The sequence below is a fragment of the Oncorhynchus kisutch genome, unplaced genomic scaffold, assembly GCF_002021735.2.
Source record: "Oncorhynchus kisutch isolate 150728-3 unplaced genomic scaffold, Okis_V2 scaffold4012, whole genome shotgun sequence".
NCBI lineage: Eukaryota > Metazoa > Chordata > Actinopteri > Salmoniformes > Salmonidae > Oncorhynchus > Oncorhynchus kisutch.
This window is the reverse complement of record NW_022265957.1, coordinates 22,514-40,041: the sequence shown is the minus strand read 5'-3', so window position 1 is coordinate 40,041 and position 17,528 is coordinate 22,514. Positions and strand designations below refer to the sequence as shown.

Below are 17,528 nucleotides of genomic sequence, written 5' to 3'. Positions count from 1 at the left end.
TCACGTAGCAGCCTATGCTGACTATGCTAACATGGATAAAGGCTAGTCGTGGGTCCACAAAATCAAACAAATGGTACTGAACTGATAACAAAATCATGTTTCGAAATTGTAGAAGCTATTTATGCTTTTTTTGTTGTTGTTGTTGTTGCTTAATGACATTGCGAATATCATAATTTTTGTCATTTAACTACCGGTATGTATTTAATCCGGTTTCGGCATGAGAAAAGTATTAATCGCAAATTCCAGCACTAACGGATACCGGGAAATAGAAATAAGAGGACCGGTCACGAATGCGGAGCCACGCCCTAAAATATCATGTGACCACAAGGCGTTTGTGACACATTCATGCATTCCAATATTGTCATAATTGTCTGTAGGTTCTAAATTGCTTATGAGCTTGGCTGCCCTTCAGAAAGTAGCTGATTCTTGTACTCTACAGCTGTATTTTCCTACAGTTAATAATAATACTAGCAACAAAACAGATTTCATTCCTTAAAATGATATTGCCAGATGGAAGAAAATAATAAGGTAGGCCTAAACTGTAATAAGATATACCTTAAAGACTGCTTGTGTTTAATCCTGAATCCAGTTGCCCCTCTTGTACTGGGATAAAACAATAGGCAAGCCATGAACCTTATGGAGGAGTGCATGTGTTTTGCAGACACACCTGGGTTCTAGACTGGCTGAGGTAAACATTTTAGGAAAGCCTGGGTTTTTTAATCCCGGTGAAAGCAGATATGTCAAAGTTTGTCAATGTCATGTTGCCCTTCCATTTAGATGAAACTAGCGAAAAGGATCATTTTGCTTCTCTTAATCCACATTTTCTAGCAAAAAAACATGTTCATGCTTTAGGGCTGGTGGGCTGCATATATATTGGTAAAATATAAAGTGTGTGGGGGGGGGGGGGGGGGGGGGCGTAGTGGATATAATGGGGTATAGGCCTAACTGTTGTTTTGAGGGTGAAACTTAAATCACAGGATGATGTCATCATTGTAAACTAAATTCAGCATAGCCAAACCTTGTATAAAATAGGTTGAATTTGTACCTTTGAAATCATGTCAGATTTTCAACATTATATACACTTTCAGAAAAAAACAATAGGCAGCACCTCAGCCCGGGATCGAACCCCATCCAGGGTTTTAACTACACCCAGCCCTGCTTAGCTTTAATATGTCACTGACTACTACCAATATGCTATTGTGAGAATGATTATTGAGAGATCTCTTAATAACAAAATATATTCAGTGTTAATATCGAAGTCATTCTAAGGGGTAGGTTTGACAAAGCAAATGAGTGAGTGAGTCTTTGACATGAAGACAGTGGTTAGATTCTGCCATTGGGACTGCTCTGATGTTGTTTCCATTCTCTCCTGGTTATGACCATAGATCCTATGACCATAGAGCCTTGTCCCAGTGGCAGAATGTTGTGTTGCAGTTGTTTAATTGGCCCAACGTTGCCAATGCTCCTCCACTCTTTAACAGTTAATAATAATTTCAGTATGATATTTGTTGTATATTAAGTTGTATTATTTGCAATATAATTACATTTCTACCAGGAGCAGAGCAATTCTACCAGGAGTAGAGCAACCTCAGTGATGGAAACCACAGAAGAGGGGAAGCTCAACAATGTGGAACATCTGACACTTATGGACTTCCTTCAAAACCTAACTGAGAAGTATGTTCTGTTTTCTTTGGTACTATCACACCTTCAAGGAAATAGGATCAAATTAGAAACTGATCAATCGGAAAAAAATGTTCAGTGCTAGAAAAGTTGTCACATTGCAATTTTGCCAAAACAACTGACACAAAGCAAGTATAACTTCACGATCCGGCAAATAATTAATTAAAAACAATTCTGCCACGCATCCTGATATGACAACATTTATAACAATATTGTTTTCAGGCAATGGAGGGGGATTCGTGAGGGCATGTTTGACCCGGTAAGATCATGTTACTGAAAATTTAATTAGATTACCATGAAAACTCTGCCTAATCTTTAACCTTGTTCATAAGCTTTTGAAAGACGCACTATGCAACATTTTAAAACACTTCTTCTGTTTCTGGAATACAGCTGACAAAACAACAGCTTGCCGGCTTGTGTCTGAGGATTGTCCCGTTTTTATCGGACAAGCTGATGCAGATCATCATCCCAGGTCTTTACGAACTACTGGGCATCCAAGATGCTGCCTCCTCTCCATTGTCACAGAGATCTCTCACAGCGTCACTCACCAGTCTGTTAGACGATAAGACTAACACCAAGTCCCGCGTGAGATTTACTGAGGCTGGTGTACCTAAGAGGCCATGCAGTCGAAAGTCTTACAATAGCTTTCGCATCCCGACTCCCTACCCTTCCTCCAACTGTATGGAGCAGGAAGAGGAAGAAGAGCAGGAATCACAACTTAAGTTCAAGGAGATTTACCTGACTAAGGGCAGTGGAAGCTACCTGCCCAAGGGGGCCATGAGGTATGTTCTTAAAGGGAAATGTAACAACTTCATATTCATCTCCAGCATCACCATATGTGAAAATTACACATTTCTATGCTTTGTAGTAAAAAAAATATAGAGGGACGTAACTGTTTCCAATAGTGCTGAGAAATTAGTGCTTTTTGAGGTTGGTTTGGTTTCGATTCAAATATTTAAAAAAAGAATCACGTTTTGGATTTCAATACTTTTTTTAGACATTGAATGCACTATGGATTATGTGTGTTGAATGCTGTAACAACACATAATAAAACAATGAATAAAAGTCCCATGATGGTAGTGACTGTCCATTACTGTTTATGACTTATCAACCATCATTTACTTTCTCATATAAAATATTTATTTGATGACTTTATTATTTCATTCCAAGTCATCAACTCATCTCTATAGAGCTGCTGCTTATCCTGTCTGACAAAATCACTATTTTAGTAGTTCTTCAAATTAAATAAGACCTACTTTTATGACCGCTGAACACCGACTGTCAATCACTTAGATCATGTATTTCCAGGTAGAGAATCCTTGCAAGGCAACTGCTTTTTATCTCTCTCATGCATTCTCTCGTCTCTCCGTCTCAGTCAATGAGGTTTCCGTATCTGCTCCACACAGAGTGGACAAGTAAGTGGGTGTGCAATGGATTATGGGCTTTAATTGCCATATTTTCTGTGCTAAACTATGTAGAATATTGGCCTGTTGGAAACTACAACTCCCTACTACATTGCATAGTTCGTGCTTGATCTGATTTATCTCTACAGAAACTGAGCATCGAGCTCACAGAAGAAGAAAAAAATTAACTATCTGGAATTCAAATAATTGAGCCGACGTCGGTCAATTAGTTGTTTAAAAACCGAAAAATAACAAAAATGTTGGTTAAATGCTCAGCTCTAGATTCTAATGACATCATCAGTGTGCATCGTGTGATTTTAACCAATTATGAGTAGGCATTGCCTACTAATTGGTTGATGTCATAGAAAACACTTATCTTCCTCTTTCTTTTTTACTACAAAACATAGAAATGCCCGTTTTTCACATATGCTGATGTTGGGGTGGTGCTGGAGATGATGAATATGAAGTTGAAACATTTATAAATTTCCCTTTAACATTTCTTCAAACTGCCTTGTATTTATGATTGTCCTTGAAGTTATTAGAAGTTACAGTATTTGAAGTTTATAGCAATTTGGATTTTTGTAGAGGATAGATATTGCCAGGATAGATAGATGTCTACAGGCCAGTTTCAATACAAATGACTTATACAAAATACATTTTATTGGGCTTTAGAAATTAAGCAGTTAGGCTGACATCACACTAAGGTTTTTTCTCAGAGAAACAGCAGTGTTTTCCTCATTGTTTTCAATGGTGCAGATGTATTTGACACACTGAATGTGCATCACAGCCTTACATATTATTTGTTTGACTTGGATGATTTCTGTTGTTTTTTTCCCAAGGACTCTAACCTCTCTGTCTGATGTGCAGAAAAAAACAACCAACTCTGAGACGCTACAAGTCCTCTTAGGTGTCTCAGAGGACACCCTCGTCACCTGTGTGCAGGACAGCCTGCAAGTTTCTCTCTCTAAACTTGCATGCATGTCCAATTCTCCATCTGGAAGTGCAGGCTCTATAATGCTAACCCCTGCTGTAATGGCAGAGTTGGCTAAAGATGTCAAGTCGGCCTTATCAGTGGTCGTTAAGAGTGCCTCCGCAAGCCAAACCTCTCTAGTGACACCGGTAAGGGGAGACTCACAGACCAAGGTGACTGAGAGCATGGTGAGAGAGCTGGCTGCTAAACTTGAAAAAGTTGACCAAGAGAGCAAGAGTCTAACAGGGCAAGTCATGACCACGATCTCTGACACAATGGTGGCTTTTGTTGACGAGAACGAACAGAATTTGCTGGAAGATCTGAAGGACAAGATCACGTTTTTGGCATCGCATGTTGGCTTCATTGAGGATCTTGATGCCCTGATAAGGAAATACGAGAGCAGCTACAATATTGGTGAATCTGGTTCCTCCTGCACGCTCACGTCTAAGAGCATCCAAAAACTCTCCAGCCGGGAGTTTCAAACATCAGCAATACAAGCAGTGAGTGGAGTGCTTGCCAAAAAAGTCAGTAGTTTGAGCTTTCCTAGATCAGTCGTTCAGTCTCAGTTAACAGGTGCTGTATCAGGTCAAACATTGTCTGGCATTGTAAAGACAGAGTCAATTCACCCAGTGGGCTCAGCAGCGTCAGTAGTTGTTAAGACTTTTGTGTCAGATATGAAGTCCTTGGCTGAATCTGAAGAGAGTCCCCAACAGAAGAGTGCCTGGTCTGCTGCTGTTCACATTTACCACAGCATCCAAAACAACTTGAAAGATTATTTCGGCAAGCTTCAGCGATGTGCCTTAAAGAGCATTGTCACATCTGATGATAACATCACAAATGCTGAGTTTAAGGAGACAGTTCCACTTCCTTGCTTAAACATGAAATATAGGCCCAGTAAGAGTGAGCCTCAGTTGCCAGAGTCCACTGGTGCAGTTACTTTACAAAGAGGCCTAAGTGAGTGCTCAAAACTTCTTTGGGCACAAACTGAGTCAGAAGAAAGCAAGCTCCTTCTGACAACTTGCACCAAAGAAGTTATCTCAGAGCTTCTGGTCTTGTACAAGACTGAGATGTCAAAGGAGGACCCCCTGTACACTGTTGGAGAAAAAGGATCAGACTTCTCTATTGAGAGACAACAATTTGTAGAGGGCGTTCTGGCTCAGCTTGGGGATATCTCCCATTCCAGGGCCTCATCACCAATAGTATATGAGTTCCCCTGTCAAATTGAGGACAGCAGAAGTAAGGCCACGGCTTCTTTGACCAGTCTGTTAGATTGCATGAAAAAACTCTCAAGTGAGGAATTCAAGAGTGACACCACTCAAGCAGTGAGTGAGTTCCTAGTTAAAAAGTCCACCAGTAGCTTAACTAGTGCACAGCCTGCTTATTCTGTAGCATCTAGGTCTTGTTCCGTTCAAAACCAGAGAACCTTGTCAAAGGATATTTGTGCGGATTCTGCTGCCTTTGGCATCATTGACACATTTGTGGAAGACCTGCAGAGCTTGGCGCAACCTGCAGAAGTAGAGGAGAGAGAACCTGACCTCCAGGAAAATGCACAAAAGCGAAAGAGCAGGATCTGGTCTGCTACCACTAGTTTATATAAAAATATTAAGAAGACATTAAAGGGCTTCACCATTCACCGGCGGAGGTCAGACGTGCAGAGAAGAATGTCTAGCCATATACCCACAGAGGACTCTGGACATCTTGTGACTGAGGAGTACCTTGGTTTGGCAAGCCAGAACTTGACGCAAGCTAGTAAGAGTGTGCCTCACTTGCCCAGTTTGAACCAGGAAGTGACTCTACACATGGGTGTCAGCGAGAGTTCAAAACTTCTCTGGACTGAAACAGACGAGGGTCTAATGAACAATAGTACCAAACAGGTCATTTCAACAATCTTGACCTCATGCGAGGATCAGACAATAAATGCACCTTGCTTCTCCACAGTAGGAAAGAAAATATCTGATATGTCCCTTGAGGTCACCATGTTGGTAGGTGGTGTTCTGTCTCAGCTGAAGGACATCTCCTTGTCAAGGTCCCCAACACCATGTGAAGACATGTTTGAACGTCTCCAAGGTTCTACTGAGCGAACCTCTCCAGTAAGTCTAGATTGCAGCACGGCTGCCTCCAAAGGCATTGCATCTTCCCACAGTCTTTCAACAAAGAGCCTCCAAAAACTCTCTAGTCATGAGTTCCAAACCAAAGCTGAGAAAGGAGTGAGTGAGGTCCTCTCTAGATCATTTAACATTGTGGAGGAAGGCACAACAGATAAGTACCTCCAGTCTGTATCTACATCCACCACATCTACTGATATTATACAAACCATGGTGAAAGACCAGCAGGAGCTCACCCAGACCACCCAATCATCTGACATGGTATCTGGAACCTCCCTGCTCACCACTGGACAGGTTTCTGAGAAAAGAATCTGGTCTGTTGCTCGTAACATCTACTACAGTCTACAAAGTAAAATTACGGAGTTTCTCAGAAAAGATCTTCAAAGATCAGACACAACACTTGGTTCAATCCAAATCTTTACATATCAAAGCAGTCCTGCATCACAAAGAGCAAGTCTCGGCCATCTTGAGGTCAACCAGAGCAGTGTTACACCTGGTGGAAACGATGCCTGTGTGGACATTCCGCACAAATTACTATCTAAAACCACTGAGCTCTCAGGATCCATGCTGGAGGATATTGGCACGATCCGTTGTAGGAGTGCTGACAGCCAAAATACAAGAAATACCTCTTCTTCACGCTCCTCCATCTCTCTAACACCTACTTCAAAATTAAGGCAGTCGAAATGGCACTTTGCCTTACCCGGGACTCCCATCCCCACTGAGTTTCCTGCTCAGATGGACTTTCCCATTGTTAGAAACACAATCATTGAGGACTTCTTTCACACAGAGGACTTACTTCCTGTATCCTTTGTGGACAAAGTCAGGCAAGCTGCTGGGGTGGTAGTGGACATTATGGTGGAAAGTGTTGAGAACACACAGGAAAATGGAAAGGGTGCTTCACATCTTGACGACCTCCGATCTGCTTTTAGGAAATTGAGAAAAATCATTTCCACTTGGACCATCCACATTTTCAGTCATGAATTGGTGGATAAAGTGATAGCCCTTCAGGACAGCCACAGCACTCCACAGGTCTTAACATTGGAAGCAGCCAAAAGTGCTTCAGACTCCATTCTTTCAAGGCTGAAATGGGGAAAGGAACAATGTGCCATATCCAAGGAGCTCTCCTCTCAGCTTCTCCAGATATTTGCTGAAGAGACAGTGAAGGGCTTCCTGAGACAGTGGTCAGATGAGTATGAAAACATAAACTTTGATGTTTCAGTCCAGAACGATCCAAAGACTTCTACTTGCATGGTCATTCTTCAAATGATCACCAAAGCCACTGCTAAATGTTATTTTGAGTCCACTACCAGTGTGGCCACCAGTGACATTGTAGAAGGCGTGTTTGATTTGGAAAGGGATACCATCAGCAGTACTGGAGAGCAGGTCCTCACCTTTAACACAAAGGTATAGTACACATACATCTTTCATGAATAACACTGCTGTTGACCTTTTGTGAGATATATGATTATTTGTGTCATGGCATTGCACTGCTTCTTTGCAATTGATATGCTGTACTTTAAGATATCGAAAAAAATTCAGTTTGTTTTAATGTGCCTTTTCCCACCAACCAGGGTTCCAAGAAAGTTAGTAAGAACCTCTGTCCTCATGAGTCTCTGGAGTACCAGCCTCAGAACATTTCCCCTACTGTGTACTTTACAGGTAAGCCCTGCTGCTGTTTAGGCTGCTGCTCAGTCAAGACTGAGACATTATCCCTTTACCATTCCACTAATTCATTTGGAAAGACATTGTACTCCTCTGAGTTGTTACCTATGACATACTGTACTGTGGGCTGGGTGGTAGCCTAGTGGGTTAAGAGGTTGGGCCAGTAACCGATAGGTTGCTGGTTCAGAATCCCTGAGTTCACGAGGCAAAATCTGCCAATGTGCTCTTGAGCAAGGCACTTCATCCTAATTGCTCCTTGTAAGTCTCTCTAGATAAGTGTCTGATAAATGAGTAAAAATGTAAATTGATGGCATGCTGGATGGTCTTTTGTTGCAGAGACGATGACAACATCTCATGGCTCCTTTTCTCCAGAGGGAATTTATGATATCGCATCGTCCTTCCCACTTGAAGAGAAGAGTCGCAAACCCTCCCTTTTCACCAGATTGTCTAGATCCATCACGAAAGGCTTTCTCAGCCCATTCAAATCTTCAAGGAAAACCAAATTATTTAATTAAATTCCTCATTATAAACAACGAGAGCATTCATTTGTTCAGATGAGAATCTAATCGTATTGGTCACATACGCAGAAAACAACTGTGAGATGCTTTATTACGAGCACATTCCCAACAATGCAGAGTTAAAAAAGTAAAAATATTTTCTAAATAGTAACACAATAACAATAACAAGGCTATATACAAGGAGTACCAGTACCGAGTCAATGTGCATGGGTGCGAGGTAGTTGAGGTAATACAGTATGTCCATGTAGGTAAGGGTAAAAGTGACTAGGCAATCAGGATAGATAATAAACACAGTAGCAGCAGCTAGTGTGAAAGTCGGTCAGTGTCACAGTGAATGTGTGGGTAGAGTGTAGTGAGTGTGCATCGAGCCAATTCAAGAGAGTCAGTGGAAAACAATTCGAAAAATACATCAATAACAAAGGGGGTCAATGCAAATAGTGCAGGTGGCCATTTAATTAACGTTCAGCAGTCTAATGACTTGGGGGTAGAAGCTGTTCAGCAGTCTAATGACTTGGGGGTAGAAGCTGTTCAGCAGTCTAATGACTTGGGGGTAGAAGCTGTTCAGCAGTCTAATGACTTGGGGGTAGAAGCTGTTCAGCAGTCTAATGACTTGGGGGGTAGAAGCTGTTCAGCAGTCTAATGACCAGGATCCTGGTGTCTACCCAATGTGCTGAGCACTCCTCCTGGCCAGAGTCCGCGCTACATTCAGCTGCTGCAACCATGGTCTCTGTGTGAAGGCACTGTTAGAGAGTCAATCAACCAGAACAAGGTTAGGAGACCAAACCTGTGTCCTAGCATTGTGAAATACTGTATATGTAATGGCCTCAATACATTAATGAAGCGCCCTTACATCCTATCCTCTCCCCATACTGAAACAACTTGTTAGGGTGAACCAATAAGACACTATATACCTTCTAAGTTGGCTGATGATTTGTTTCAGGACTTGTTAGGGTAAACCAATAACAGCTTCTAACCCCAAGTCATAAGACTGCTGAACAATTAATCAAATGGCCACCGGACAAGTTCAACTGTTTTATTATTTGTTACTTTAGTTTATTGGGTAAATATTCTCTCAACTCTTCTTGAACTGCACTGTTTGTTAAGGGCTTGTAAGTAAAGTATTTCACGGAAAGATCTACACTTGTTGTATTCAGCGCATGTGACAAATAAAGTTTGAGTTGATTTGATTTGACTATGTACCTTCTAAGCATGATGGTTGGCTCATGATTTGTTTGTACTGAAATCTATTCAGGGAGGATAAGGGTATATCATAGGCAGTGATGTAGTGGTAAAACCATTGACTGGTAAATGCTGATTGCCGTTCAGGATTAAAGAAGTAACGCTCCCTCTACTTTCAATGCATCTTCCACAAAAGGTGGGTAAATGCTTGAACAAAATAAAATAAAAAGTGTGTAAACAGCTTTTACATGTGTTCCCACCACCACTGATTATAGGAGGCTTCTTCTGACAGTATTCACACCTTCCATAAGAAACCTCCAGAGAAATATTCATATTCACCGTAGCTGTCATTTAAACTTGGACTAACCTGGCCAAGGCCAAACAGTATATGGCGTTTTCTCTGGGTGTGCGGTCGCAGTAGAAAGAAAAGGCCTCCACTGAGGTGGTGAGTATCTGGGCGGAGTTTGGCGAGGCAAACACAGGTCTGAGATTGGTGTCTCTGGAAATGGGCGGGAGTGGGACTCTGCTCCTCCATTGGTTGCTGTTCTGATCCCCACTCTCATCCTCCTCACATCCCTTCCCTCCACATCCCCTCTTCTTCTCTCTTTCATCCCTCGTGGCCACAGGGTGTAGCTTCGGTAGTTGACGAGGTTTATCCTGGGATGCCAGGGCGCGGAGCAGGCAGGATACATGAGATGGGCAGTTGATGGGGGTCAAACGTCGAAAGGCTGTGGACATCACCCTGATACCCGCCTTGGCCTCACTCCTCCTGGGCTTGGAGGACATCTTGGGGAGGGTGAAGCCGTCCACCAGGGCCGTGTCGCCCACCCTGGTCCTGAACGGAGCCCTGTTGAGGCCCATGCAGTGCCTGGATGCTGCCCTCCTCTGCCCCAGCCTCACCCAGCCCTTTATCTGGAGGTATGTCCGCATGGGCAGGGCCATACCTGGGAGGACCACCACAGAGCACAGCTTGGTGGCCAGGTGACGCACACACTCTCTGTGGCCGTACTGGAGGGCGATCCTCAGGGGGTCATGACCCTGGGGATCCCGACAGGCAAGGGTCAGAACGCTGCTGGCGATAAAGAGTTTGAGGATGGTGAGCTGGCCGCGCTCGATGGAGGCGACAGCGGGACACTTGGTGACGTCGGGGTGGGCCGTCTGGTGGCACCACTCACGGTAAGGGTGAACCCCCACCCGCTCAATGACACGCACCCCCCCTCTCCAGCAGCCAGCCGGCCAGGTCCATGTGGCCCAGAGAAGCAGCGATGTAGAGTGCCACCCGGACCTGGAACCTGGAATAATACAGAATCAATGTATTTATGACACGTTTCAAGTTTTTTTTTGTCAAGTTCACAAGACAGTAAAAAGCTTACTTGCAAACTCTTTCCCACAATGCAGTATTAAATATCAGGGTAAGAGAAAAAACATATGAAGGAAAAAACACGAGAATATCAGCTACATACAGGGTCAGTACCATCATTGTAAGCTACATACAGGGTCAGTACTATCATTGTAAGCTACATACAGGGTCAGTACTATCATTGTAAGCTATATACAGGGTCAGTACTATCATTGTAAGCTATATACAGGGTCAGTACTATCATTGTAAGCTATATACAGGGTCAGTACTATCATTGTAAGCTATATACAGGGTCAGTACTATCATTGTAAGCTATATACAGGGTCAGTACTATCATTGTAAGCTATATACAGGGTCAGTACTATCATTGTAAGTGTTACGGCTTTCTTCCGTCGAAGGAGAGTCGGACCAAAATGCAGCGTGGTTAGTTCGATACATGTTTAATGAATGAATAAACACGACAAATACAAAAACAAGAAACGGAACGTGAAAACCTATACAGCCTATCTGGTGAATACAAACACACTGAGACAGGAACAATCACCCACAAACACACAGTGAAACCCAGGCTACCTAAATATGGTTCCCAATCAGAGACAACGAGAATCACCTGACTCTGATTGAGAACCGCCTCAGGCAGCCATAGACTATGCTAGACACCCCTACTCAGCCACAATCCCAATACCTACTAAAACCCCAATACCAAAACACAACACAAAATAAACCCATGTCACACCCTGGCCTGATCAAATAAATATATAAACACAAAATACTAAGACCAGGGCATGACAGTAAGCTATATACAGGGTTAGTACTATTATTGTAAGCTATATAAAGGTTCAGTACCATCACTGTTGATAGTAAGTCTATCATACAGTTCAGTGTGTAGATGTGGATTCTGACCTCATCACAGGTCTCTCCCTAGACAGGTGTCGTTGGACGGTCAGTCTGTGTCCCAGGAAGCAGCCTCTGAGGAACTCCGCCCACCCATCCCAGGTGTCCAACCGTAGAGTAGCCCCTGGGAGACAGAGACACATGTAGGTTGTCCTCCTGGTTGCAATGAACCAAGAATGTGTTCCATACAGTCCATTTGTCTCTGTGTTACATCCATAAGGTGTTGAGCCAGAGGACCATTGATCTACTGCACAAGGAAGGCCATACCCAGGTCAATGGCGTAGTCGTGCAGCCGGTTGCAGTCGTAGAGTTGCAGGCCGGTGGGAGAGCTCAGTCTGAAGGAGCTGACGGGAAGCCCACACTGCTGGGACACCAGGGTCATGAGCCTGGCCACAGACGTACTCAGGAGAAACACAGTGCCCGAGACTGAGAGGGTCTCCCCCGTCACGGCACTGAACACACGCACCACCGGCTCCCGCTGAAGTATAAGACCATGGGACACACAGTAAATTCACTTGTTTTACATAAATACCTATGTTGTTTTTATACATCGAGTAAACAAAACATTATGAACACCTGTTCTTTCATTGACAAAGACTGACCAGGTGAATCCAGGTGAAAGCTATGATCCCTTAATGATGTCACTTGTTAAATCCACTTCAGTGTAGATGAAGGGGAGCGGACAGGTTAAAGAAGGATATTTAAGCCTTGAGAAAATTGAGGCATAGATTGTGTATGTGTGCCATTCAGAGGGTGAATGGGCAAGACAAAATATTTAAGTGCCTTTGAACGGGGTAGTAGGTGCCAGGTGCACCGGTTTGTGTCAAGAACTGCAATGCTGCTGGGGTTTTTCACACTCAACAGTTTCCTGTGTGTATCATGAATGGTCCACCACCCAAAGAACATCCAGCCAACTTGGCACAACTGTTGAAAGCATTGGAGTCAACATGGGCCAGCATCCCTGGGGAACGCTTTCAAACACCTTGTAGAGTCCATGCCCCAACGAATTGAGGCTGTTCTGATGGCAAAAGGCGGGGTGCAACTCAATATTAGGAAGGTGTTTCTAATGTTTGGTACACTCAGTATATATAAGTTAGGAGTCATATAATTACAGGGGTAAGATGAAGTGGCTCCTTTGCACTGATCTTAGGTCTGGTTTGTGTTTTTACTGCTAATGGTAAAGGTTAGGATTTGGTGAGAGCAAACTGATCCTAGATCTGTGCCCAAGGGCAATTTCTATCCAGAGACAAATCAAAGGTCCATGCTATTTAAATTTATAATCTACCACCATCTCGTGGCTCAAATTTGTAACAACATTTTCTAATTCATGTGCTGTACTGAGTTTTGTTCTATCACATTGAACACTAATCTGGGTGCAGATTAAATTGAACACTAATCTGGGTGAAAATTAAATTGAAGACTAATCTGGGTGCAGATTAAATTGTTAACAGAAATATTATGAATATGTATTTCAATGAACCCAAAGGGCCTCTTCTCCTACTATACGGCCTGCTGTGCTCTACTGTACTCTGCTGTACTCTGTCTGCTGTACTCTGCTGTGCTCTACTGTAGTCTGCTGTGCTCTACTGTACTATACACCACTGGGTATACAGACTCTTCAGATACTGTTAGCGAAAACCAGACTGAGGTCAAGGCGATTACATGGGGAAAAGGTTTATGACTAAGGGTGTTTGGTACAAAGGCAACACTACATCGGGCCACATTTCAGCTCCATCCCAGGTCAACCATACAATACTATAGATTTCCACTCTAGTCAACCAGCAAGAAGGAGAGACAGACAGATGGTCTGGCTTTGACTATGTCAATGATGGGATGTGTAAGTAAGGAGTAAGGAACACAAATAAACATTATTCTGATGGTTAAATTTGTACTTAGATACATAACCACTCTCCTCTGTTAGCAAATCTTCCACAGAACTTTGTGGAACAGAGTGAGTTCTGTCCCTGTCCGGCTCTGGACATGTACCCAGGGACCTCTGTACAACATCACTTCACACTCACGAAGCAGTGTTCTTAATAACCAATCACTCTACCATAACCATGATCTCAGTATAAAGCAGTGTCCTTACTAACCAATCACTCTACCATAACCATGGTCTTGGTTGAGCAAGGGAAATATTACTTTAAGTCTCAAGCAGGGTGACCTCAACATACTATATATCACCATACTATATACCACCACACTATACAGTGGGCCAAAAAAAGTATTTAGTCAGCCACCAATTGTACAAGTTCTCCCACCTAAAAAGATGAGAGAGGCCTGTAATTTTCATCATAGGTACACTTCAACTATGACAGCCAAAATGAGAAAAAAAATCCAGAAAAATCACATTGTAGGATTTTTAATGAATTTATTTGCAAATTATGGTGGAAAATAAGTATTTGGTCACCTACAAACAAGCAAGATTTTTGGCTCTCACAGACCTGTAACTTCTTCTTTAAGAGGCTCCTCTGTCCTCCACTCGTTACCTGTATTAATGGCACCTGTTTGAATGAACTAAATCACCTAATCAAACTATATAACCATACTATATCACCATACTATATATTACCACACTCTATTTCACCATAATAAATATAACCATACTATATATCACCATACTATATCTGAAACACTTTATGTTAATGATAGTATGAAGCTGTTTCTGGGCGATCTCGTTCTGAATGGCTGCTTCAATTATATTCAATGTGTAGTCATGCATTTGTGCATTCACGCTGTTAACGGTCATATCCGTCTTGCTAACTAACTTAGCTAGCTCATCAACCAGTATTTTATTCGCTTTTTCTGCACGATAGAACTTATTAAAGCCTTGAAACTCATGGGGACCTCACTGTTACCACGGATCATCGAGCTAGCCCTTATTTGGCAGCAGGGTTGCATCGGTTTCCACTGGATTTGACAGCTTGTTAGGCTGGATAGCTAGGTAGCTAATTCGCTAATGATAACTATTTATCATGTAGCAGCCTATGCTGACTAGCATCGCTAGCAACTAGCTAACATAGATAAAGTTTAGTCGTGGGTCCACAAAATCAAACAAATGGTACTGACCTGATGACAAAATCATGTTTCGAAAATGTAGTAGCTATTTATGTTTAATGACATTGCGAATATAATCATTTTTGACATTTAACTATCGGTTAAATAGTATCTAATCCGGTTTCGGCATGAGAAAAGTATTAATCGCAAATTCCAGCACTAACGGATACCGGGAAACAGAAATAAGACACCCGGTAACGAATGAAGAGCCACGCCCTAAAATAACATGTGACCACAAAGCGTTTGTGACACATTCATGCGTTCCAACTTTGTCTTAATTGTCTGTAGGTGCTAAATTGCTTATGAGCTTGGCTTCCCTTCAGAAAGTAGCTGATTCTTGTACTTTACAGCTGTATTTTCCTACAGTTAATAATAATACTAGCAACAAAACAGATTTCATTCCTTAAAATGATTTTGCCAGATGGAAGAAAATAATAAGGTAGGCCTAAACTGTAATAAGATATACCTTAAAGACTGCTTGTGTTTAATCCTGAATCCAGTTGCCCCTCTTGTACTGGGATAAAACAATAGGCAAGCCATGAACCTTATGGAGGAGTGCATGTGTTTTGCAGACACACCTGGGTTCTAGACTGGCTGAGGTAAACATTTTAGGAAAGCCTGAGTTTTTAAATCCCGGTGAAAGCAGATATGACAAAGTTTATCAATGTCATGTTGCCCTTCCATTTAGATGAAACTAGCGAAAATGATCATTTTTCTTCTCTTAATCCACATTTTCTAGCAAAAAAACATGTTCAAGCTTTAGGGCTGGTGGCTCCATACATATTGGTCAAATGTAAAGTGTGTGTGTGTGTGGGGGGGGGGGGGGGTCGTGGATAAGATGGGGTATAGGCCTACACTGTATTCATCCTCTAAACTCTGGATGTTTACTAACTTTGGGAAGTTGGAAACACAAGCATCTTCATATACAATAGGTTTGTTTCAAAATTAGCATGTTTCTGGTCAATTTGTATTTTTAATCAGCTCAAGGTATCGGTTGTCTTAAACCACAGGTTTAGGATCAGATGACCCATTAGGGGGGTGAAAGAACAGTTGACCCTGTACCAGTGGTTAGTGTTATCTTCTACTAACATGTTACAGCGCAGGCATCCCACTGGGCACAAACTGGTTGTTTCAACGTAATTTGTCAATGTATTGTGACATGGAATCTTCTTGGAAAATACATTGAATCATCAACATAATCTGTTGTTTTGAGGGTAAAATTTCAACCACAGGATGATGTCATCATTGTAATCAAAATTAGCATAGCCAAACCTTGTATAAAATAGGTTGAATTTGTACCTTTGAAACCATGTCAGATTTTCAACATTATATACACTTTCAGAAAAAAACTATAGGCAGCACCTCAGCCCGGGATCAAACCCCATCCAGGGTTTTAACTACACCCAGCCCTGCTTAGCTTTAATATGTCACTGACTACTACCAATATGCTATTGTGAGAATTATTATTGAGAGATCTCTTAATAACAAAATATATTCAGTGTTAATATCGAAGTCATTCTAAGGGGTAGGTTTGACAAAGCAAATGAGTGAGTGAGTCTTTGACATGAAGACAGTGGTTAGATTCTGCCATTGGGACTGCTCTGATGTTGTTTCCATTCTCTCCTGGTTATGACCATAGAGCCTTGTCCCAGTCTCTAGACCTGCCTGTCTGTGTGATGGATGACCACCTGACCTCTGAAGCTGTCAATGAGATGGTAAGTTGACCTTGTCATTTCATATTACAACATTAATCCAATAAAATGTTATAGTGATGCTATCATTGGCAATGTTGACGTACCACAACCATCTCTGTTGTGTTGCAGTTGTTTAATTGGCCCAACGTTGCCAATGCTCCTCCACTCTTTAACAGTTAATAATCATTTCAGTATGATATTTGTTGTATATAATGTTTTATTATTTGCAATATAATTACATTTCTACCAGGAGCAGAGCAATTCTACCAGGAGCAGAGCAATTCTACCAGGAGCAGAGCAACCTCAGTGATGGAAACCACAGAAGAGGGGAAGCTCAACAATGTGGAACATCTGACACTTATGGACTTCCTTCAAAACCTAACTGAGAAGTATGTTCTGTTTTCTTTGGTACTATCACACCTTCAAGGAAATAGGATCAAATTAGAAACTGATCAATCGGAAAAAAATGTTCAGTGCTAGAAAAGTTGTCACATTGCAATTTTGCCAAAACAACTGACACAAAGCAAGTATAACTTCACGATCAGGCAAATAATTAAATAAAAACAATTCTGCCACGCATCCTGATATGACAACATTTATAACAATATTGTTTTCAGGCAATGGAGGGGGATTCGTGAGGGCATGTTTGACCCGGTAAGATCATGTTACTGACAATTTAATTAGATCACCATGAAAACCCTGCCTAATGTTTAACCTTGTTCATAAGCTTTTGAAAGACGCACTATGCAACATTTTAAAACACTTCTTCTGTTTCTGGAATACAGCTGACAAAACAACAGCTTGCCGGCTTGTGTCTGAGGATTGTCCAGTTTTTATCGGACAAGCTGATGCAGATCATCATCCCAGGTCTTTACGAACTACTGGGCATCCAAGATGCTGCCTCCTCTCCATTGTCACAGAGATCTCTCACAGCGTCACTCACCAGTCTGTTAGACGATAAGACTAACACCAAGTCCCGCGTGAGATTTACTGAGGCTGGTGTACC

At 42.1% G+C, this 17,528-nt stretch overlaps 1 protein-coding gene and 1 pseudogene across 1 annotated transcript; one reads left to right on the top strand and one right to left on the bottom strand.

Annotated features, from left to right (window-relative positions):
• The first annotated feature begins 5,737 nt into the window (after nucleotides 1–5,737).
• LOC116373043 (uncharacterized) lies at nucleotides 5,738–8,736 on the top strand. The gene is made up of 3 exons (XM_031821755.1): nucleotides 5,738–7,562; nucleotides 7,730–7,817; nucleotides 8,157–8,736. Exons 1-3 carry the CDS (start codon nucleotides 5,853–5,855, stop codon nucleotides 8,333–8,335), a joined length of 1,977 nt encoding a protein of 658 aa, XP_031677615.1. The 5' UTR covers nucleotides 5,738–5,852; the 3' UTR covers nucleotides 8,336–8,736.
• A 704-nt stretch (nucleotides 8,737–9,440) lies between these two features.
• LOC116373028 (protein ANKUB1-like) lies at nucleotides 9,441–16,635 on the bottom strand (annotated as a pseudogene).
• Nucleotides 16,636–17,528: the final 893 nt, after the last annotated feature.

What these genes read in the sequence shown, in the direction of transcription:
- LOC116373043 (XM_031821755.1), top strand. Translation starts at nt 5,853, where the DNA reads ATGGGTGTCAGCGAGAGTTCAAAACTTCTCTGGACTGAAACAGACGAG. An exon ending in TCCTCACCTTTAACACAAAG is followed by an intron (nt 7,563 to 7,729) that starts GTATAGTACACA and finishes CCCACCAACCAG; the next exon opens with GGTTCCAAGAAAGTTAGTAA. An exon ending in CCCTACTGTGTACTTTACAG is followed by an intron (nt 7,818 to 8,156) that starts GTAAGCCCTGCT and finishes CTTTTGTTGCAG; the next exon opens with AGACGATGACAACATCTCAT.